We start from the raw sequence: 19,057 nt of genomic DNA, 5'->3' as shown, positions 1-19,057 counted from the left end.
GTTGAAACCTATGCCAATATTATTTACCCAACTGTTGATACTGTGTGTTCGAATTCTCCTTATCTGCTGGCCCTTGTGTAGAGTAGGCAGATAACAATGAGTTTAAGGAATTAACTAATTGGTTCTGAATGGAGCTAAGCTTCGAGGCAGGCTGTTTAATAGCACTTGCTAACTCCGGATAGCCGTGCTCCAAACACATCCACTGCTCTTGCAAGAGCTCCTGGATTTTTTTAACGTATTGGCCAATGGGGTCTACAGCAGAAAAATCTTCTTGGTTAGGGTGACCCTCCTCTTCCATCACATCTTGCTTTATATCCTCGCCACAGACTGGCTTGCTTTCACCTGTGTTTGACTCAAATTTTGTTCCTTGGTAGCTTTCTGCAGTCATTGCATGAGCAGCAAGACTCTGGGTATCAGAGTTATTTCTTTTATTTTGATTGTCATCACTGAGATGTTCATCAATCTTCAGCTCAGTGAGGCATGGTGCATGAAGGGCGGGCTCAATATCTGCTTCAGTCTCTGCGTGTTTGGCAAAATGTTCAGGTCCTTCTCCACTGACACCAGCGTGAACGTCTGCCAGTCCCTGATCTCTCCGGGCCAACTTACTGCTTAACTCCTTAGCCTGCGAGTTCATGTTGTCTGCTCTGTGAACACCGCAGCCTATGGATTGTGTAGAGATTTGGATATTTACATTGATGCCTTTGTCGTGGCCTTTCTTGGACCCGTTTGTCTGCATGAGTTCAGTGTTCACCGCAGCGTCATAGTATTGCAAAGCGCCACCGCCCTGCTTGGCCAGCGGCCTGGTTTCTCTGGTATTTTCCCAGCGCAGTTTCTCTTCCAGCTGAGCTTTGGAGCTTGCTAGTAACTTAATACTTTTCTCCTTTTCCTTGATCTCATTATCTTGCTGCTTCAGCACTACCCTGATCTGTTCAAGTTCTTCTTTTTTGCTGCTTAGCTGCTCCTCCAGAATAGCAATCTGCCGTTTCAGTGCTGCGATCCTGCTGGCCTCGACTGTATCACAAAGCAAAGGCTGAGGGCTCCAATTCTCCTTGTTCTCTCCAGCCCAGATACTTCTGTCTTCAGCTTTCCTCAGTGCATCTGGCATGATTTCACTTATGCTTAATTCCCTTTTCTCATGGTTCTTGTTTTCATCAGCAAGCTGGAGGGCACTGGTTGAGGCGGATCCATCCTTGGCTAATTCAGACCAGCTGTGTGCTCCTGATGCACCACATTCCTCTCCCCGGCTCTCCACAACCACCTGCAGCTGCTGCGCTGCGGGGTGCTGGCTTTGCCATGGAGATGGCATCTTCGAGAGGTCTCCTGGCTGGCGCTCTAGCACAGCAGCGACTTTAACCTGCTGCCGCCCAGGCTGCTCGCTCTTCTGCGCCGCCGCTTGTTGCTCCAATCGCGTCTCTTGGGGGGGATTTGATGTGAAGCTGTCAGAGAGGGGTGAAAGCGGTGCCTCCTTTGCAGGGCTAAAGGGACTTTCTGAGCAGCCTTTGTCATCAGAGGGCTGAGAAGGTGCCAAGAGCGGAGAAGGCACCTGACTCTCCTCCTCCGCGCTTTGGCCGGGCGGGAGTGTGGCTGGCATGCTGGAGGCCCGGAGCAGCTGGGGCCTCCCCCGATTGCTGGCCTGCTCCTCTTCCGGCTGCACAAGCTCGGCTTGCCTCATTGTCTCGCCTAAAAGGGCTTTTCTTCGGTAACTTGGCTCTTCTGGAGCAGCTGCAGATGGAGGCAGCTCACTGGGTACCAGGGGACGGGGAGTTTCTTCTGCCCCTAACGATGCCTTCCGTTGTGCAAATGAGTAGGTTGCGGTCCAGCTTTTGCTGGGAGCGGAGGCGTACGCACGGGAACCGCTCTCCGGCAGGCTGAAATTTCGGGGCAGTGTGCTGAATTTTGGCTGCTTGGCTTTCCGGTGGATGTGAACCCTTCTGATGGTGTTTCCTTTCTCAATGTCATCCACGTATTTCAGAAAGTCCAGGTCTAAGTGAAAGCCATAGGGTGTTTCAACGGAGTAGGGCAGGCTTCGGGGCTGGTCTTTGTCCCCATTGGATTTAGGTGGCTGGTCATTTGCTGAAATAAATGCAGGAAAAAAATGATTGAATTTTAAATAGTTGGTAGATTAAAAACAAAGAAAAAAAACAAATATACGTTTAGAGCAGAGGGAGAAATGCAGTTGCTATTTCTTTCACCCCAGTTTCAAACCTGGCCCATTCATCTTCTATACATTAGTCCCCCCCATGCTGAAAGGCTGGGAGTCATCCCAGGCAAAAACCGGCAGGATGCCGTGTGACACCTCCGCACAGTCAGCTTGCGCTGGCAAGGGAAGGGTTTGCACTTTGTCCTCACAGATGCTGATGAGGAATCTGTTTGGAGGTGCAGCAACGGAGCAACATGTTGCAAATGCATGGTCCTGTTTTSTGGAGGTGAATCAGGTAACTGTTGCACAGAAGAAGCCAAAAATTCACTGGAATCATGGCTCTAATTGACAGTTATGCAAACAGCAGGTTTTGCAGGCAGAGCTACGTGTTTGTCTAAGTATAAAAAGCTGCCCAATGAATAATAAATCCAGCTTAAAAACAGAAGGTGGAAACTATCTGTGACAATTAAATATTTCAAGGTTTTTTTTGTTTAACTTCTCAGCAACTTTAAGTAGCGCAATGCAAGTCATGCAGGGAAACGCTTGCATCGTTTCATCAGCAAATACTGGCTTACAAGTTATTCCCTGAAAATAATGAATACAGAGAAGGACACAGCTAACCAGCACTGCTTTATGTATTCATATCTGTGCAAAACACGTGCTTCCTAAGGTTACTGGATACACTTCACAGAGCATGTCTTCTAATTGAGGCAAATGCAGCACCATCAAATGCGTTAACTGCAAAACAGTCAATTTGTCCACTCATCTGTATGCAACGAAAAGGCACAGCCTCAGCAGTGCAGCTTCGTGCYGCATACGAGCAGCTCTCGTAAAGGCGGATGCTGACACCAGATACATCAGCAGCCCCTCGTCGTTCGTAGCAGCCATCAGTGTAGTACAGTCACACCGACCTCTGTTTTGCACCTATCTGCGTGGTCGCTCCTTCCCCGTTATAAGCAGGGACCAGCAAGTACTGCAAGGGATCTGAGGGTTATAAAAGCAAAGGATCTGAGGGGGATCAAAAGCAGGGATCTCTGGTTATAAAGTATTGCCTCCAGGGGTTTAAACTTCTGCACCTGTCATGCAACAGCGCCGTGTCCCCAAGCAGAAGCAAACCTGGTCACCCTGAAACCCAGCCTGTAAAATTTCCAGGCCCCTAATTTCAGTCTCCAGTGTCTAAACAGTTAACCCCCAAATCCAAATCCAGGGAATAAAAACAGCAGCCTGTTTGTTGTTCGTCTTTTTCTTTCTTTATGTGACGAGTCCCTGAAGTGAAAGTGATTTTGACTGCTCCRCACCTTTGAGGAAACAAGCCATGATCTATAAATAAGGGGAGGAGTAGCCCAGCCAAGATAAAACACGTTTCATCGCTGTTTCCTTTGTCTCCATCTTTGTGCAGCAGCTGTGCAGGGACTGGGAGAATTTGGCACCGGTTTAAGTCCCTTTCATCACAAAAGCACTACTGAAATGTAGCTGCCTTTCTGAGGGGAAGTAGCATGTGAAAATCAGAGCGACGATAAAGGGGGAATGCAGTGCAGAGTAATATGGCACGAAAGCAAAGCCCCACAGTTCGGAGAAGGATCTACAAAGAACAGAGGATGGAAGGGCAAATACGTGTTGAACTATAAGAGCTGTGACCATGCTTTCACCGTGGTTTACAACAGCTGCATAATATATGAAAGCTGCATTTTTCATCTCTTGGCCCTCGTGTGTCTCTATAGAACACAGGTTATTTACAGTATTTTGGGTAAGGAAATTACTTCAGGGTTTGGGTTTTTTTTCAAGAAACAAACAAGCAAGCAAGCATCCAGTAACCTCCATACCATCTGTCTTCTCCATGATGTGGTCTAATCAGGCTGTCAGTTAAACATCCTCCGACAGGCTAGGACAGATGAGTCAGTTCACCTTTTAAAAAAGCAAATAAACATTTTTTTAGATGAAAAAGCTCAATCATTCCAACTTTATCTGTCCTTAAGGCCTTACACCACTTCACAGGATACTGCTTTTTAGTTCAAGTATTCTGAAGCCTGACCATGTCTGGTGAGCACTTTTAAGCATGCTTAAATCAATAGTTCCTTTTCTAGTGGTAACAACTCCTGCTTCATAGATGCATCCAGTGTGGTTCTTCCTTACAAAACACCCCTTGCACTACAAAACTACTACGTACTACGCTACAGCTGAACGCAAAAGGGAGAAAGGAGAATTTCTGTTAGGTTTGCAGTAGATGGCATAAGAACACTTCATTGATTACTACACGCTGGGTATCGCCTGCAACTTGCATCCTGCTTAATATGTCATCTCCTGGTGAAAACCGCAAGGGATATAAACTGTGCACAGAAGTGACTGCATAAATGCATAACAACGAAAGATTCAGCATCCATACTGAATCGTGTTCAAATGAAAGCCATGATTTCAGAGCATGTCCATATTGTTACAATGAGCCTTCACCAAACAAACACTAAAGCCCACTAAAACATACTGCTTCTGTGAAAGCTTTTCCTATTGGAAAGATCTGCAGATGGAGACCTACCACAGCCTATTTCACGAACTTTATATCCAGCCTGGTCTGTATTGCCCTCCATCTCTCTTTCCCATCATGTGGACATGGTAAGAACCTCCTGGACTGCAAGAGCACAGAGTTTAAGGCTGGGAACAAGCAAGAAAGATCCTGTGTGAAGCCTTCTTCCTCCATGCCTGCTAGAAAGATGCCAGAAGGAGGCAGGCTAGGGGTAAGGAGGCCAAGACAAGTAGATATCACTCTAGGAGGTTTCCTAACTTGCATGAGGACRACATCGATGCTCAGAGTGAGAAAGTCTGTCTTTAGTTTTGTTTCTGGTCTGGAAAAAAGCAGGGGTTTCTTGGAGGGTAGGTTAGTTGTTTAGGGTTTTCGTTCAAGCATCTAATTTGGTTCCTGGCCAGAGGGCCAAAGATGGTCCCACAGCAGGTTGGAAATCCACCGCCACTTCTCCAAGTGGGCTGTAGTGGGTCCCAATCTACATCAGATTTGCAGGGGAAGGATGAGGCAGCTTGAAGAGACAGCTCCTAGCCAGCAGGGAACGCAGCAGCGACCCTTTCTTTCAGAATCTAGTTCACATTCATCTCTTTGATCAAAACGTCAGAGTCTGAATTCATTTTCTGTTGTTAGTATTTTGCCTAAATAAGGACTTGAGCATTTCACTGTGCTTTCACAGCTCCCTATGAACGGGTTCCAGCCAACTTCCACTCTTCACTTTGCCTGTTACGGCACTTATCTAGCACTAGCCATCTCTTCAATCTTTCTTTTTTCTTTTCTGCAGTGTCCCCCAGCAGAACAGTCTCTCTAGAGTGCTGGCCCATTTACAGTCTCAAGAAAAGCTCTGTCTAGTCTGTCCTCCCTATTCTGCATCTCCTAAATTCCCCTTTTCTTATGTAATTATTTTTGCATCTTGTAACTCAACTTTCTTCTTGTGGAAATGGCAAGATAACTAGAAATATAGTACAGACAACTAGAGTATATACAGAGTACAGAGCTGCTGCTGCTCTTCTCTTTTAGAAGCTCTGAAATGAAGTGTTTTAATTGCATCAAAGGCCGACTGAGAAAATGAAGTCAAATCCTGCTGCATTATTATCTTAGCACAGATATACTGAAAGATCAAAATCCTTCAAAAAAAACCCCAAACAGTTGCAGTTTTGTCATTAAGGTAAATCTGTATATAGCCATGATGGCATGTTTGGAGGGTCCCTAATCAAAGGAGAGTATCAACACTTAAACATGGTTCCATGGTAGGTACCTTGCTGATGCTCATGCAGCCAGACAGAAAGACTGACACCTGCCCAATGAGTAATTTGCTTATCCGCTGTATTAATGCCACAGAATCAGCTCACAAAAGCATGTTTCTGAACCATTTCAACCAACAGATTCTTGATGTGTTCCCAAATTAACTGCACTTCTTCTATAAAAGGCAATTTCTTCTGTCTCTTTCTGCCAATAAATAGCGTATGCCAAAATGAACACTAACCTCTTTTGCTCAAATGTTTTTTTTAATTTTCTGATTACAGTCAATTATGGAGCAATTATGAATCCCAGCTACAGTATGACCAGTTACATTTCACTCTTCTACGTCATTTATTAAAAAAAAAAAGCCAGTCAATAGGATGCTTTTTAATATCTAGATAATTATATCTAATTGGTTCATTTATGAGTTGGCTCAGTCCCAACTCTGCAGTCCAAATTGATACTATTACTTTTCTCTTTTGACCAATCTCTTTCAGAATCACCTCGTAAAAGGATGCTGAATGTACCCTACCAGCTTGTTGATGTTCCCGCGTTCCCTCTGGTGCCGTTTAGACACCGCTCTGATGGCTCGGAGCCAAAACCACAGGTCCTTGTCCCCCAACTGGTGCTCTCCAATGACTGTCCATAATACAAACGAGAGCGAAATGAAGGCATCCATCCGAATAAACGTCCTGGAAACCCAGCTGCCTCCTGCAGCCATCTCAGTGCAACAGAAGTGAAGAGGGGTTTAATTTCTATTAAGGAAGGAACTACGCCTCAAGAAGAAGGATAATCTTCCACCCAAGAGCCCATTYGGGCTGCGGGTGAAAATCCTCCCCTGTGTGGTGCAAACCTTTCAGGCAGTCTGAGAAGAAAAGGGTGCCCCTTGCTGGGGACAGGGATGGGTCCCAGCTATGAAATTAGGGCACTCTGGCCCCAATTTGGTGGCTTTGTCTGGGCCGTATCCTGCTCCTACAGGTACCGTGGTTAGATGTCCCAGCTTACATCCTCCTCACTCCATTGGCTTCAAGCGTGCAAGTCCTCAGAGGTGCTTCTGCAGCATGAGGGGATGGGCAGTCTCCAAGCCCAGTGGCCTCTTCCCTGCCAAAACAAGCCTGGAAGTGCCTCCATCAACCTCTAGCCCCCGCAAGCCCTGTCGATGGTGACCACGAGGGACAACAGGGTTTTGCCTTCTGCAGCGGGGCTGCAGTGGCTGAAGCCACCTACCTCCAACCATCCCATGAAAACGTCTGAAGTTGCCCCGGTCTGGCCCTCACGCCCTGGGACACGGTGCCCAACCTGGCTTCCCGAGAGCCCTGTCCCGGCCTCTGCGATGGCGGAGCACTAACACCAGCCCGAAATGCGCCCTTCTGCCTAAAACGGGGCCTGACTTCGGGACTACGTCTGCTGCGACCCATCCTGGTCACCCTTTTCACGCACGGGCAGGGACCCATTGCTGTATCCCCCTATTATTTAGAGAAATCRTACAGACATACGATGGCATTCAGCAGTTCTGTAAACTCGTCTCCTCTTTCTCCTTTAGTAAATACTGAGCCGCGCTGTCATAACGGTCCCAGAATATATGCCGAGAGGAAGGACGTTATGCACGCCCTTGTTCCRCTGACCCTGGCTCAAGTTTTTATGTTGGTAGACTTTCCCTCCATTGCATAACACTGAAAAACACTGTTTTAAGCCCCAGGCAGACATCTCCACATACACAGCACCTTTGATTTTTAGTTTCACTACACACAATGGCTGTGGGGAGGATTAATCGGTGCTTTATGTTACATTACTTTCCACAAGGCAAGCATAAATATATAGAGAAATGCAAATCAAGAAGCCACATATTTGAGAAGGCAATAGTACAGACCGGAGTCATTCCGTCCCCTTGGGCAACCCATTTGCAGTGACAATGTACCGTCTTTTTAAATAGCCATGTCTCAAAGACTATTTCTTTACGGTCCCATTTAACCCTTCCTTTACTCTCTATCACTTGCCATGATATTATAAGCATCTACCCGCCCCCCCCCCATGCACCCAAGTCAGCAGAAATGAAAGCAGCATTATACCCCAGAAGATTTAGAGAACAAATTAACTGAAGCGCAAAGACAGATATACGCATGAAAGTCATTGTCTGAGAGGATTCTGCTAGTAACGCTAAATTAGAAACATTTAACCCCATGCCTATAAATAAGAAGATAATTCATCCCTGCTGACTGGCTAGCACGTTAACCCACTCTCATTAGCTCTAACACAACACTTTTTTTTAGCTGTGGCTGTCATTTTCTCCTGCACTGCAGCAGCTCGATTTAGCACTTCATTATGAAAGGAAAACTATCATTAGAAAAGCATGTTATCATGTTACCTTCTCGTTCTCCCAGCTACAAAAACATCGGCGAGCAGAAGAGCTTTCCTCCCTCGGAGGTATCTTTCCCGGTGCTGAGAGCCAATAGTTAAGTGGTCAGAGCAACAAACGTGCGTTTTCCAGTTGTTAAAAAGTTGGTCAGCTGATCAGTGACCTTGCTTGAAAAGCAAAAACAAGTTTGAAACAAGAAGAACAAAAGATGGATTAATTTCCTGATGAACCAGCACATAAATCTCCTACGACCTTTTTGAAGACGGTTAAAACCTGCTCTGTAAAATTAATTACCTTTTATAGGAAGCATATTTATTCTTTTCATAAAACACCGAATGCTAAATCCTGCTTGGGCTATCACTGGACTGTCTTCCTTATCAGGAACGATTATTTAAAAGATGGTCAATTATTAACAATACATTTCTTATTATACCTGACGTTGCAGACCTTCCCCCTGAGCTGCAGTTGCTCGCATGCTGCATCATAGCTGGGCTGAATATATTACTGAGTCTCTTTAGCGCTTCTCTCTCGAAAATAAAAGCAGCTGCCACAATTAAAAGGCAGCATCTTTACTAGAAGAGGCAGAATGTCTCAGCGTTAATAATTAATTAATTCTGTTTAAACCCCATTCTGGCAGGCTACAGGGGTGGCAAAGGAGCGTCGCAGCATCGCCCTGCGCCGGGGAGCAAACCGAAGGAGCAGAAGGGAGGGTGGCATGAAGGCAAAAATCAAACGCTTCAGCATTTTGCGCTGGGTTTTTGGGCACAGAACACGGGGACTCGGGAGCTCCTGAAGGAGCACGCGGCGATTTCCCGCCGGCGAGCTGGCGCGCATCGTGGGACGGCGCGGGGGAACGGGACAGAGCTCGCGTCCCGCAGGCCTGTGGCGGGTGGCCCAAGCTCGCAGCCGAACAACAAATCTCAGCCTTCCCACTACAGTTTCAAAAACTTCTGGCTTTCAAGAGCTTCAAAGGCGGTACAGAGCGAGGGACACCGTGGTATTACTGTATCAGCCGCCCCAGGGAGCACGGCAAGAAAAGTTTAGTTCAAAAAGCCACAGTTTGGCTTCTGCTTCACTGTGCCCCTGGGCCCGAGCCCGGCCGCATCACCCGCACCTAAACCCAAAACACCCCGTGCCGAGGGCTGGACGCTGGCCCGGCTCAGCCCCGTGGGAGCTGGAGCCGGAGCAGCTGCCGGCGCCGCTGCCGGCCCCACGCCCGTCCCCACTGCTTAACAAGCAGCGCAAACCAAATGCTCACAATGTTAGCAGGGAAAAAAACACGGTTATTTGACCTTACTTTTGGTCTGCAAAACGGCGCCGCTTGCATTCTTTTAGGCTCAGTCTACTCAAAATGTAATTTTAGAAGACGCAGTTTCAAGAAAAACAGACAAGTTTTGCCCTTGCAGGAAGTAAAATAGCCTGGAATTGCASAGAAACCGAAACGGTACGCTCTGATTTGTTAGCACTCCCCAAGTCAGGGATGTGTTAACTTTTCATGTAACTAATGAAAAATAAACCGCCCATTTCAGAAGCCTCTTTAAATTCCATCTCTTTCCCATGTCACCGTAAAATCGTATGCACCATGCAGCGCTGTTCTTTCATGTCGGCAGCTTCGCACTTCAACAGTCAATTAATGTGGTCAGGGTTCAAAATCAGGGTGAAAAGGGGTGAACTGAAGAATATGTCGGCTTATTTAATGTTTACTCCAAATACGTTTTGTCAAATTCTTCTCTTGCTCTTTTCTGCTGCTTACGTTCTCTGTGCAAAGTAGCACGGTGGGAACACGCACATTAATATACAGCAGAGGTTTTAAAGAAAGCTCAGAAGACTTGCTGATTTTTGCATTGCTATTACCCGCGCAAGACGTGCAGTCTTTTCCAGATACAGTCCCACGGTACAGAAGGTGGTCTTGTGCGTGTGCCCAAATCAGCTTTCCAGCAGGAACCACCAGGGAACGCAGTCCAAACATGCAAACTCATGAGTTATGGGATGGTGCCCGATAGAGCTACGACCTGCTGGCTTCCAACAGCAAAGGTTGGASCGCACAACTCAGGAGGGACCTGCCAGTCTTCTGTCGCTCACCGAAACACCTGCCCGCGTCGAAGTGCGGGCACATCTGCGTGCGCATGCGTGTTGCTGAACGGAGATGGCGCGGGGTAGGACACGCGAGAAGGACGTCACCTGGGCAATGGTCCAAAACAGGCCTGCGAGACTCGGCAGGGGTCTGTCRTGTATTCAGAGGCCTTGACGGGAGACCTGGACAATTCGCCCAGCCCAAGCTCCGGGCTCTTTTAGCCGGTGCAGCRGGAAGGGCTGAAGTCCGACCTACAACCTGAAGATTTATTCCAAAGTGCTGCCCCGGACGCTGCCTGTGGCCAGTTAGCTCAGCCACGGGCACAGTTAGGTCCCAGCACCAATTTCGGTGAGCTCGAGCAAGTTGATCGTGTTCCAGCCCATGGCACTCGCCGGGCGCAACACACTCCCGCTCCCTCTCCTCACCCCGTGCTGGAAGCAGAAAAGCTGTCAAGGCCCAGGAGGAAAAGCAAGAGCAGAACCAAAAGCCTCAGATCACCTTCAAACCAGCRCCAAGCAGCGAGGCCGTGCCAGGTGCGCGCCGAGGGAGACTGGGGTGGGAAGCTGCTCCGGACCTTGCCAAAAAGTCTCCAAAAGGCAAAGCCTAAATTGCAAAAGAACAAAGGAGCGGCCAGGAAATACTCAGCACACCCTGGGCAAGGTTCCTAGGGAGGGCTCGGAAAGGCTCCCCGTGCCGATCGGCAAAGCAGCCCGCCTCCCTCTCCCTCCGCGGATCCGTCGGCAGCCCTCTGCTCCCCTCCTCCGCGCACGCAGGATGGCTGCACGGAGCTGCACTTCATCCTGACGTCCGGGGGGATCTAAGCCTTGGCATTTGAAGGGTTACGCCAAAAACCTGCTCCATCCAGGCGGTCTGCTTGATTACACAACAAGCAGCAGAGCTATTATTACAAGTGGACATACCGAGAATAAATATAGCCTCTTGGGGAATATTTGTTATACGGATTTTTTCAATTCTGTTTGACTGCAAAGGAAGAAAAATAATGCATTTCCAATCTGCCGGGGACATCAGCAACACGGGTGGGAACACCACTATATGGCGATGGGCTGTGATCGTCTGCTGTTTGGCATAGGCCAGGAAAGGAATTTCCTCCTGGGCAGAAAAAAGAAGTTTGAAAACTTTGTGGGATTAAATAAATAAATAAAAAAGTGGCTTAAAGCCATCCATGTATTTGGGGTAGAGAGCAAGCAGGGTTTATGAACTGGCAAAGCCTTCATGGTTTGCCTCACGAGAAGCTGTCATTATTTGAGAGGTTTTAAAAAGTGAGAGAAAACAGGGTTTCCTCTAGAAGCGATGTGCAGCCCAAGACCCCATCACACGCACGCATGAGTGCATTAGTAACGTGTCCTGCATTTTGCATCGTGACGCCGGTCATCATTACCACCAAACCCGCACCCTGYGAGATCACCTGGAAATACAAATTTGGGCTGGATTTGGGGTGGGCACATGATCACACTTCTGTTGCGTTAGCCCATATCCCACGGGAGGCGCGCGCCGGCGCTGCGCTTACACGACGGCTGCGCTGCAATCAGAGGACAGAAGATGATAAAAAATTAAAGTCGTGTGGGTCGATGATACCTGAGCCACCACGTAAAGCTCGTACATCAATATTAAGAAATGTGAACGGGCAAACTGGATTTATAGCAAAGTGGCACATGGAGGTTTTGATCTGCTGCTGTCAAACCCCAGCCAGAGCAGCACAGACGAAGTCAGCAGGGTCACGCCGGCAAGAAAGCGGGACAGGTATGTGTTAGCTGATACCATTCAATGCAAACAGGGACGGAAAGCTGGGGGGAAGGGGGCTTCGCGTAGGGTAGGGTCAGGGCGGCTCAAAGGGCAGTTTGCCTTCTGGCAGAGTGCACCGAGAGACCATCAGTAATTTCAGACTTGTGTTTATCGCAACGCCTTCCTGCTCTGCTCCTTTGGCTCGCAGCGAGACCCTGGTCCCTGCAGGCTCGGGGAAAGGGTCGCAGTCAAGAACTATGTAGCTCATTTCCAGAAATTTCATGAATTTACTGTAATACTCAGTTGTCAAAGTTGGGAGCTCTGATGAGAGAGAAACCAAGGAGACAAGCTGAGAAAAGAGGAGCCGGCAGGGCGGAGGAGCCGGGCGAGAAGGTCGCTGCGTGAAGGCACGGAGCAGGGAGAGGGGCAAAGCAACCGCCTGCTTGGAGGACGGCCTGCTGTTTTTAAATGCCTTAATATCCTGAGCGAGCGGTGCTACAAAAGTGCAGTTATTAGCATCCCTTTCAAAGCTTCCTCCGTTTGCCTTGTAAGAAGATATTCCAGCTTTAACCACCATGCTATTTAGCATGGAAAGGATTTTCTCCGTGCTTTACGTGAAGAACGGTCGCATGATGCTTTCGTACAGTGTTACCTTACTGCACATTTCTGCAGGAGAACAGGAACAGATTTGGGGATGCAAAGTTAGTCACCTCACTGAAGGAAACGCTGCGGTGGATGTCGCTGGTGCTGGCTGCAGGGTGTTTTAGATGCCAGACCGCCTGTGCTGCCCGCGTCTCAAACTCCCCACAAATCACCACGGGAGCGACAAGGTGAAAACGTGGAAGGGGGTTGGCAAGGAACAGGGATGCTAAACAGCAGTGCATGCATTTAGGAAGAGAGGGTTATTGCAGAACCACAGGATTATGATATACTGTAAAAAGAGACGTGCAGAGACGTTTAAGCGCTTGGGGAGAGAGCTGGTGCAGGCCTTCACGGCTACGTGATAAATCCTTGGGCCATTCCCCTCCCCTGCTCCAAAGCAGGCCGTGCCGCCGGGTGTCGTGCCGCAGACCCGGAGCCGACCCCGGGGACGCACGAGGGCAGCCGGGCCGTGGCCCTGACCGCAGCAGAGCCGTTGCTTCTGGTATCCTGGCTGTTGGGGGCATTAGCTGCACGTTAATGAAACTCGCAGATAATACTGAATTGGAAGTATAATTGCAAACAGCAGAAAACAGACTACAGAATATGAACCATGGCCGAGGAAGTCAGTGCAAAGTGACTTCAGTTTTGGTCAAGCGCACCGGAAGATTAAGAACATAAGCAAAAGAATAGCAAAATGAGAGTCAACTGGGAGAAATATAAGCTGAGGAAGACTAAACGTGCATCGAGCAGGAAGCAGAAATTTACTCTCAGGAAAAAATGGCCAGCTAGAGTTTCCCAGAGAAGCAGCTGAAGCGTTTGGGGGACTGGGGAGAGCGCTGCTGGGGAAAGATGAAAAGGTATGACCAAAAATAGAGACATAAATCTTTAAACCACTGCGAAACTAAAATGATGCAGAATCCAGATGCTTGCTGAAAATTCACCGTCTGCACAGGGGGCCGGCGAAGGCTTCGGCACGCGGCTCATGCCGACACGCGTCCAGAGGAGCCTCCCTGCACGAGGGCACGCTGCATCCACAGCGTTTCCCGTAGTCGCCGCCTGCCTGGGGTTGTGCAGTGAAATTCAAGACGATTGCTTTAATCTGGAAACAGTTTGCTCTGCGATTGCTCCGCAGTTTGGGCTGGAGCTCACCCGCCGCCGCGGCGGGGAGGAGGTTTGCTGTGCTCCCACCCCGGCGTCAGCAATCAGCCTTTCTGCAAAACTGCAGGAAAAAAAAACAGCGGAGGCGGGTGCACAGGGATGGAGTTGCAATAAGTCACTGCCAGGCTGGGGAAAGGGCGTGCTTATTACATGAAAAACATCCTTTAGTGGAGTAAATACAGGAGGATTTATACTTGAGCGGGGCAAACCCGAGGAAGGGATGAAGTTTAAAGGTGCAACCAAGAGCAACAGCGTGCAGAGAGGAAGGGAAGCGCGGGATGACCTCGCCGGCACTAAAACACACATAGTCTAGCGGGCAACCTCGCTTAGAGGAGCAGCCGCCTGAGGGACGGATTTCAGACGTCTTTTCAAACGGCAGTAATAAAGTTACAGAGATACCAATTTTGCTAAAACTGCTTATTGCTACTTAATAAATAGAGTTAACTTCCTGCCAGCGTTTCCATTAGAGAGACACACTTCAGGACTAGGCAAGGAGGTATCATGTATCCAGATTCCTGCCGTCTCCTATGGCCCACCGGGAGGGGCAAACGATTGAGTTCATCCCCTCATCCAATAACCCCGTTTCCAGCTGCCCTCCGATTCACTCTAATCATGGTCGTGTAAAAGCTGTAGTTAATTCTCATGATTTTATCCGGTGCCTCGAGAACTGCGGTGTTTTCCTTAAAGCTGCATTTCCTAGAGCCAGGAGACCACGGAAAGCACTTCAAATCATGAATCAGAAGTGCCCTAAAAATCAGAAAGCAAAAAAAAAAATCCTCCGTGCCTCATTTCTGATGTTCAGTCTTTTCAAATCCGTCTCCCAAGTTTTGGGGGAAACAAATGCAGGATGTGGTAATGTTGGTTTCTGGCCTTTCTCAGGTTGCTTTTTGCATCTTCTTGACTTCGGGACTAGTCAAACTTTGCTGCCACGTTCTTGAACACATCCAGTTAAAGATGTTGGCATTTCCTTTAAGACGAAGAGGTTGTCCTCAGCGTGGCTGGGCTTGAGGTGCCCTTGGTGTATTTGCGTGGAGGCGCTGGGCTGGAAACGGCTCCATCCCCTAGGGAAGAGCAGGAGCCTTCGGACGCTCTCCCAGCCTGGATGTGGAGGCAACCTGCCAGGCGAAGGCGCTCCTGCCTGGAGCGAAAGGCTCTCCTGTTTCTCCCGAAAGATGTCGCAGGCAGTGGAGCCCCGCGTGGGGGTCCCTCCCCTCGCTCCAGTGGCGGCACGTCGGCGAGGGGGCTGCTCGGCATGGGGCTGGGATTTTGTCACCCCGCCGCAACCCACATCCTGAGCAGAGCGTGTGAAAACATCTGGCCGAGCACTCTCCCTTGGCTGCTCGCCACGCTGCCGTGAAGCCACCCAGAGACCGGCGCGTCCAAAGCCACTGGGGGCTGCCCCGAGCCCGCCCCGGTCCCGCAAACCTCCGGGGCCGAGCTTGGTGCCGAGGAGCCACGTGACCGACGGAGGCAGCACCCAGACGCAAGACAGTCGCATGTGATTTCCCATCCCGGAGACAAAACATTCGTTTGTGGAACTGAAAACCACACACATGCACATAAATAACTCTTCCTACACCCACTGCCCCGAGAAAGCTGAAAGAAAGCCTGTTTCCGCTCATAAAAGCAGGCTGGCGATCCGCAGCTTGCCTTGTCCGACCTTGGTCCTCTAATCACCACGGGGCCCTCGCCTGCCGCCAAAAACTTCCCCTCCAGCCTTAAGCTTTTCTGAAGTTCCATCAAATCTTCCTTCCTCTGAAAGCTTTCTGAAAGCCCCTTTGGTCCGTCTGTCCCTTTGCTTACTCCTGCCAGGTGTCCGCCTCTCCCTCCCGCCCTGGGACAGGAGAAGGGACCACTCTCCTTGCTCAGAGCAAGATCACTTTTAAGTCAGCCCCTCTTTACCATCTACTTACTCCTGCGGGTCAGGAGGAGACACGACCCCCTCCCTGCCGCGCCACAGCAAACACCAACAAGCAGAGACATCCTCCAACTGCTGAACCATAATTAATTTTTGCATCTACTTTTCTACCTTACTACTGTCCAAGCTGCCCAGCGCACAAATCCCTACACTTACTACGAGACGAGTCCCGATCCCCCCGAGGCGACAGCCGGGTCCTAGGTACTTCCAAGGGTTTTGCAGTCCCTTCCCAAAGTTGCCTGGCTGCAGTGCAGGTTTAATAACAGTGCACTAAATATTCTGCTCCTTTCTCAAAGAGGAGCGGATGGAGCTGCCGTTTTCTTCCTCTTCCCGGACGTTTTTCACGTGATGGACATGAATTCGGGACAGCTCTGAACCACGTGCTCTGCAGTCTGGTGGCCAGTGGTGTTCCTCCAGGGAAACATCCCCCTCACACAAGTAGGCGTATTAAAGAAGAAAGGGAGGGCTTAGGAGAAGGAGACTTTCTTCTGCTATTTTATTGGGAAATGCAGATCCCCGTTACTGCTTTTCAGTACTCTGTTCCAGCTTCTATTTCAGTTTCTAACCCCAATATGAACTAGCCAGGAGCGACCGACGGCAATGGATGTAAGCGGCTGAAAATCCGCGGGGTTCCCGGCCTCGCTCGCTCTGCACGTCACGGCTCTGCCGAGCGGCGCAGACGCTCACGTGGGCATTGCGTTTTCCTAACTGCACTGCGCCCAGCCCATAAGCAACGCTACGGCCCAGCCCCGTACACAAAAGCTGACAAATTCAGCTCTTCAGCAAAAACGGAGGCGACCGACTCGGCAAGCTACTTGGCGGTACAAGGTACAAAGGACTGGAAATATAATTCCGCTAAGGCCTAAATAAATACGGATTAAAAGGAGCTATTTGCATCTGGCCTTCTGCATCACATTTTTTTTTACCCAAGGCAGTGTGGGAATCTGTAGAGTTAGGGATTTCTGCCCCAAGTTAAAGACCGGTTAGCATGTATGAATCAGAGTCTGGAAATTATGCCATATTTACTGAACTATGTATCTTGCTGGTCTTGAACAATGAAGTGTCGTAGTAACCCTGCTGCCATATGATGTGCTTAGTGGACGAAACCAGTAACTTAGGATATTTACTTTTTTAACAAATGGGGCCAAGCTCATCTAGGGCACTACTTCAACAGCTTCCTTGGAAAGGACCAAGGTTTGATCCGTAACACGTTGTGATAAAAATGTAACTTTCACCATACCTGATGGCTGTAAAACTGCAGGGGGAGGGATGTGAATCGGCAAAGAGCTTGTTAATGAGTTAGTTTATACTGTTCATTTTACAGAATCTCAAAACCGCTCCTGATTTACATGATATTTTGAGACCAAACCACTCACTCCCGAAACACACCCACGTCGAGGAAAGCAGAAGCTGTTTAACAGCAGGCAACATTACACTACGGCCTCACGCAAATGAAGATCGGGGGGGGGGGTATTTAAATTAGGTGGGGAAGAGGGCAAGATGTAGTGGTACCAAATTTAATTGCCTTTTTTGGGGACAAGCAGAGAGGTCCCATGCCGGGCGCATGTCGCCTTCCGGGGCGCCGGCGGGACCCCCCGCTCCTGCCTCGCCAGCTGGAGCTGCGGCGAGCGCGGCTTTCCCACCAGCAAGCGCTGTGCCGAGGCAACGCCGGAGCGCAGGGACGGGATGCGTAAATGCAAACGCAGCGGCCGGGAAAACTCCCCTTCCTCGCGGGACGGCTCGGAGGCAGGTGAGGGCGCCGGGGACAGGGCCGAGCTACTCTCGCTGACCGGCGCGCTCGAGGGGTTTAGAAAGCCTGATGCCAGGGGACTCCGGGGCCACGTGGTCGGCACGCCGGCTGCTTCTGCTCACAAATATTTCGGAAACTCTCAGACTGGAGAAGGGTGGGGACCGCAGAGGCACCGGGATGGCAGCAGGCTTATCTCCCCGCCGCCTGGGGAGAGGGTTCGGGATTATTTTAACAAATCTGCTAACTGATCGTTTTTCCAACACAGATTTGTTAGCCAGTTAATCTTTCTAGTTGTCATTTTGCCAGAAAAAATGTTTTTTGAAATATTACAGCGAAAGCGACTAATAGCCATAAATCTGAGGTTATGATCTACCTCCTCTGAGATATTGCTTGGGGGTACTGCTTAAGGTATCATACTTTTTCATTAAGTTTATCCCAAATTAAATGCAGAGCACAGGGAAGACTCTCAGGCAGGTATAAAGGTAAATGCTGAACTACTTTTTTCTTTTTTTTAAAAAAAAACTTTTCTCTGCCCTCCAATGTGGCTGCTCTCCTTAGACTGCACATACCAGATTTTCCGGTGCTCACCACCTTCATTTGGACCACATAACTAGAATATTTAATTACTGTTTTAGCGTCTGGATAAAGGAGACACTTCCCCCGAGTTTCGTGTCTCGCAGCTCTCGACGTGCCGGGTGGCGCTTGTGGAAATGAAACGATTTAGCCCGGCGCCACGGAGCAGGGCAACGCGCGAGAGGCGGCACCACGCAGACTAACTGCTCCCTCGAACTTACCCGGCCTTGCATTTGAATTTATTCACCCCGCTTTCTGCCACCACCAGTGCGTCCTCCAGGCACGGCAGCAAGCTGCCCACGGGCCACCCAGCCCGGTGGCCAGGTCCCCGCAGGCTGCCGACGGGCAGCGCCCCGCTCACGCTTGTGATTTCTGCTAGCACGTGCGAGAGGCGAGTCGGAGGCCGGCACACTTCTGCCTTCGGCCTGCGAGAACCGGCCGGCTGCACGCTGCGCCGCTACGAAGGCGGTCGCGGCAGAGCGGGGCTGCTCTGCAACGCCAGGGCAGCAGCCGCCGGCGAGGAAAGGCGATGCTGCGAGCGAGGCAGCGGCCGGGCTAGAAACCCAAATGAAAGAAAAAGCTCCAAGCGTGTCTCTCCCCTGAGGGCCGGAAAGTTTGCGAGGAAGCAGGGGGAAGCCGGAGGCAAGCGCAGCCACCGTGCAGGCTGGGCTGGGGGCTTGCGCCTTGCTTAAACGGCATCTTTGCAGCTGGGGAGGTTTTTATGTCACCGGTTTGAGGCTAAACGCACAAGCCTTGCTGCTCCGGGCAAGGCGGCTTCTGCCGCGCCACCCCGGGCGTCCTTCCCGGCCCCCGCACCGTGACACCCGGGAGCTCTCCAGACCCACAGCGGCCCGGAGGCTTCCTGCCCCCTCCCCCAACCCGCGCCCGGCCCCAGCCCCGCACCCGGGGGTGCTCTGGTGAGCGCCCCCGTCCCCGCGGCTCGGGGCTG

At 50.0% G+C, this 19,057-nt stretch overlaps 1 protein-coding gene across 8 annotated transcripts in view; it reads right to left on the bottom strand.

Moving 5' to 3' along the window:
- The window catches only part of KANK4 (KN motif and ankyrin repeat domains 4), a 45,663-nt gene that overhangs the window by 11,964 nt on the left and 14,642 nt on the right, over positions 1-19,057 (bottom strand). For 6 of the 8 annotated variants that reach the window (XM_026074512.1, XM_026074513.1, XM_026074515.1 and 3 more), the window contains 3 exons: positions 8,260-8,417; positions 3,964-4,045; positions 28-2,073 (listed from right to left, as the gene is read on the bottom strand). In XM_026074512.1, the coding sequence (XP_025930297.1) occupies positions 28-2,073; positions 3,964-3,979 (2,062 nt within the window). In that variant the 5' untranslated portion in view covers positions 3,980-4,045; positions 8,260-8,417. Of the gene's footprint in view, positions 1-27; positions 2,074-3,963; positions 4,046-8,259; positions 8,418-13,650; positions 13,663-15,941; positions 15,980-19,057 lie in introns of those variants that run through there. The other 2 variants (XM_026074516.1, XM_026074517.1) reach the window with 2 other exon arrangements.

The sequence above is a fragment of the Apteryx rowi genome, unplaced genomic scaffold (genome assembly GCF_003343035.1).
Source record: "Apteryx rowi isolate R43461 unplaced genomic scaffold, aptRow1 scaffold_39, whole genome shotgun sequence".
In the NCBI taxonomy this organism is placed as follows: Eukaryota; Metazoa; Chordata; class Aves; order Apterygiformes; family Apterygidae; genus Apteryx; species Apteryx rowi.
Note: the sequence above shows the minus strand (reverse complement) of the source record. Positions and strands in the feature narration are given on the sequence as shown.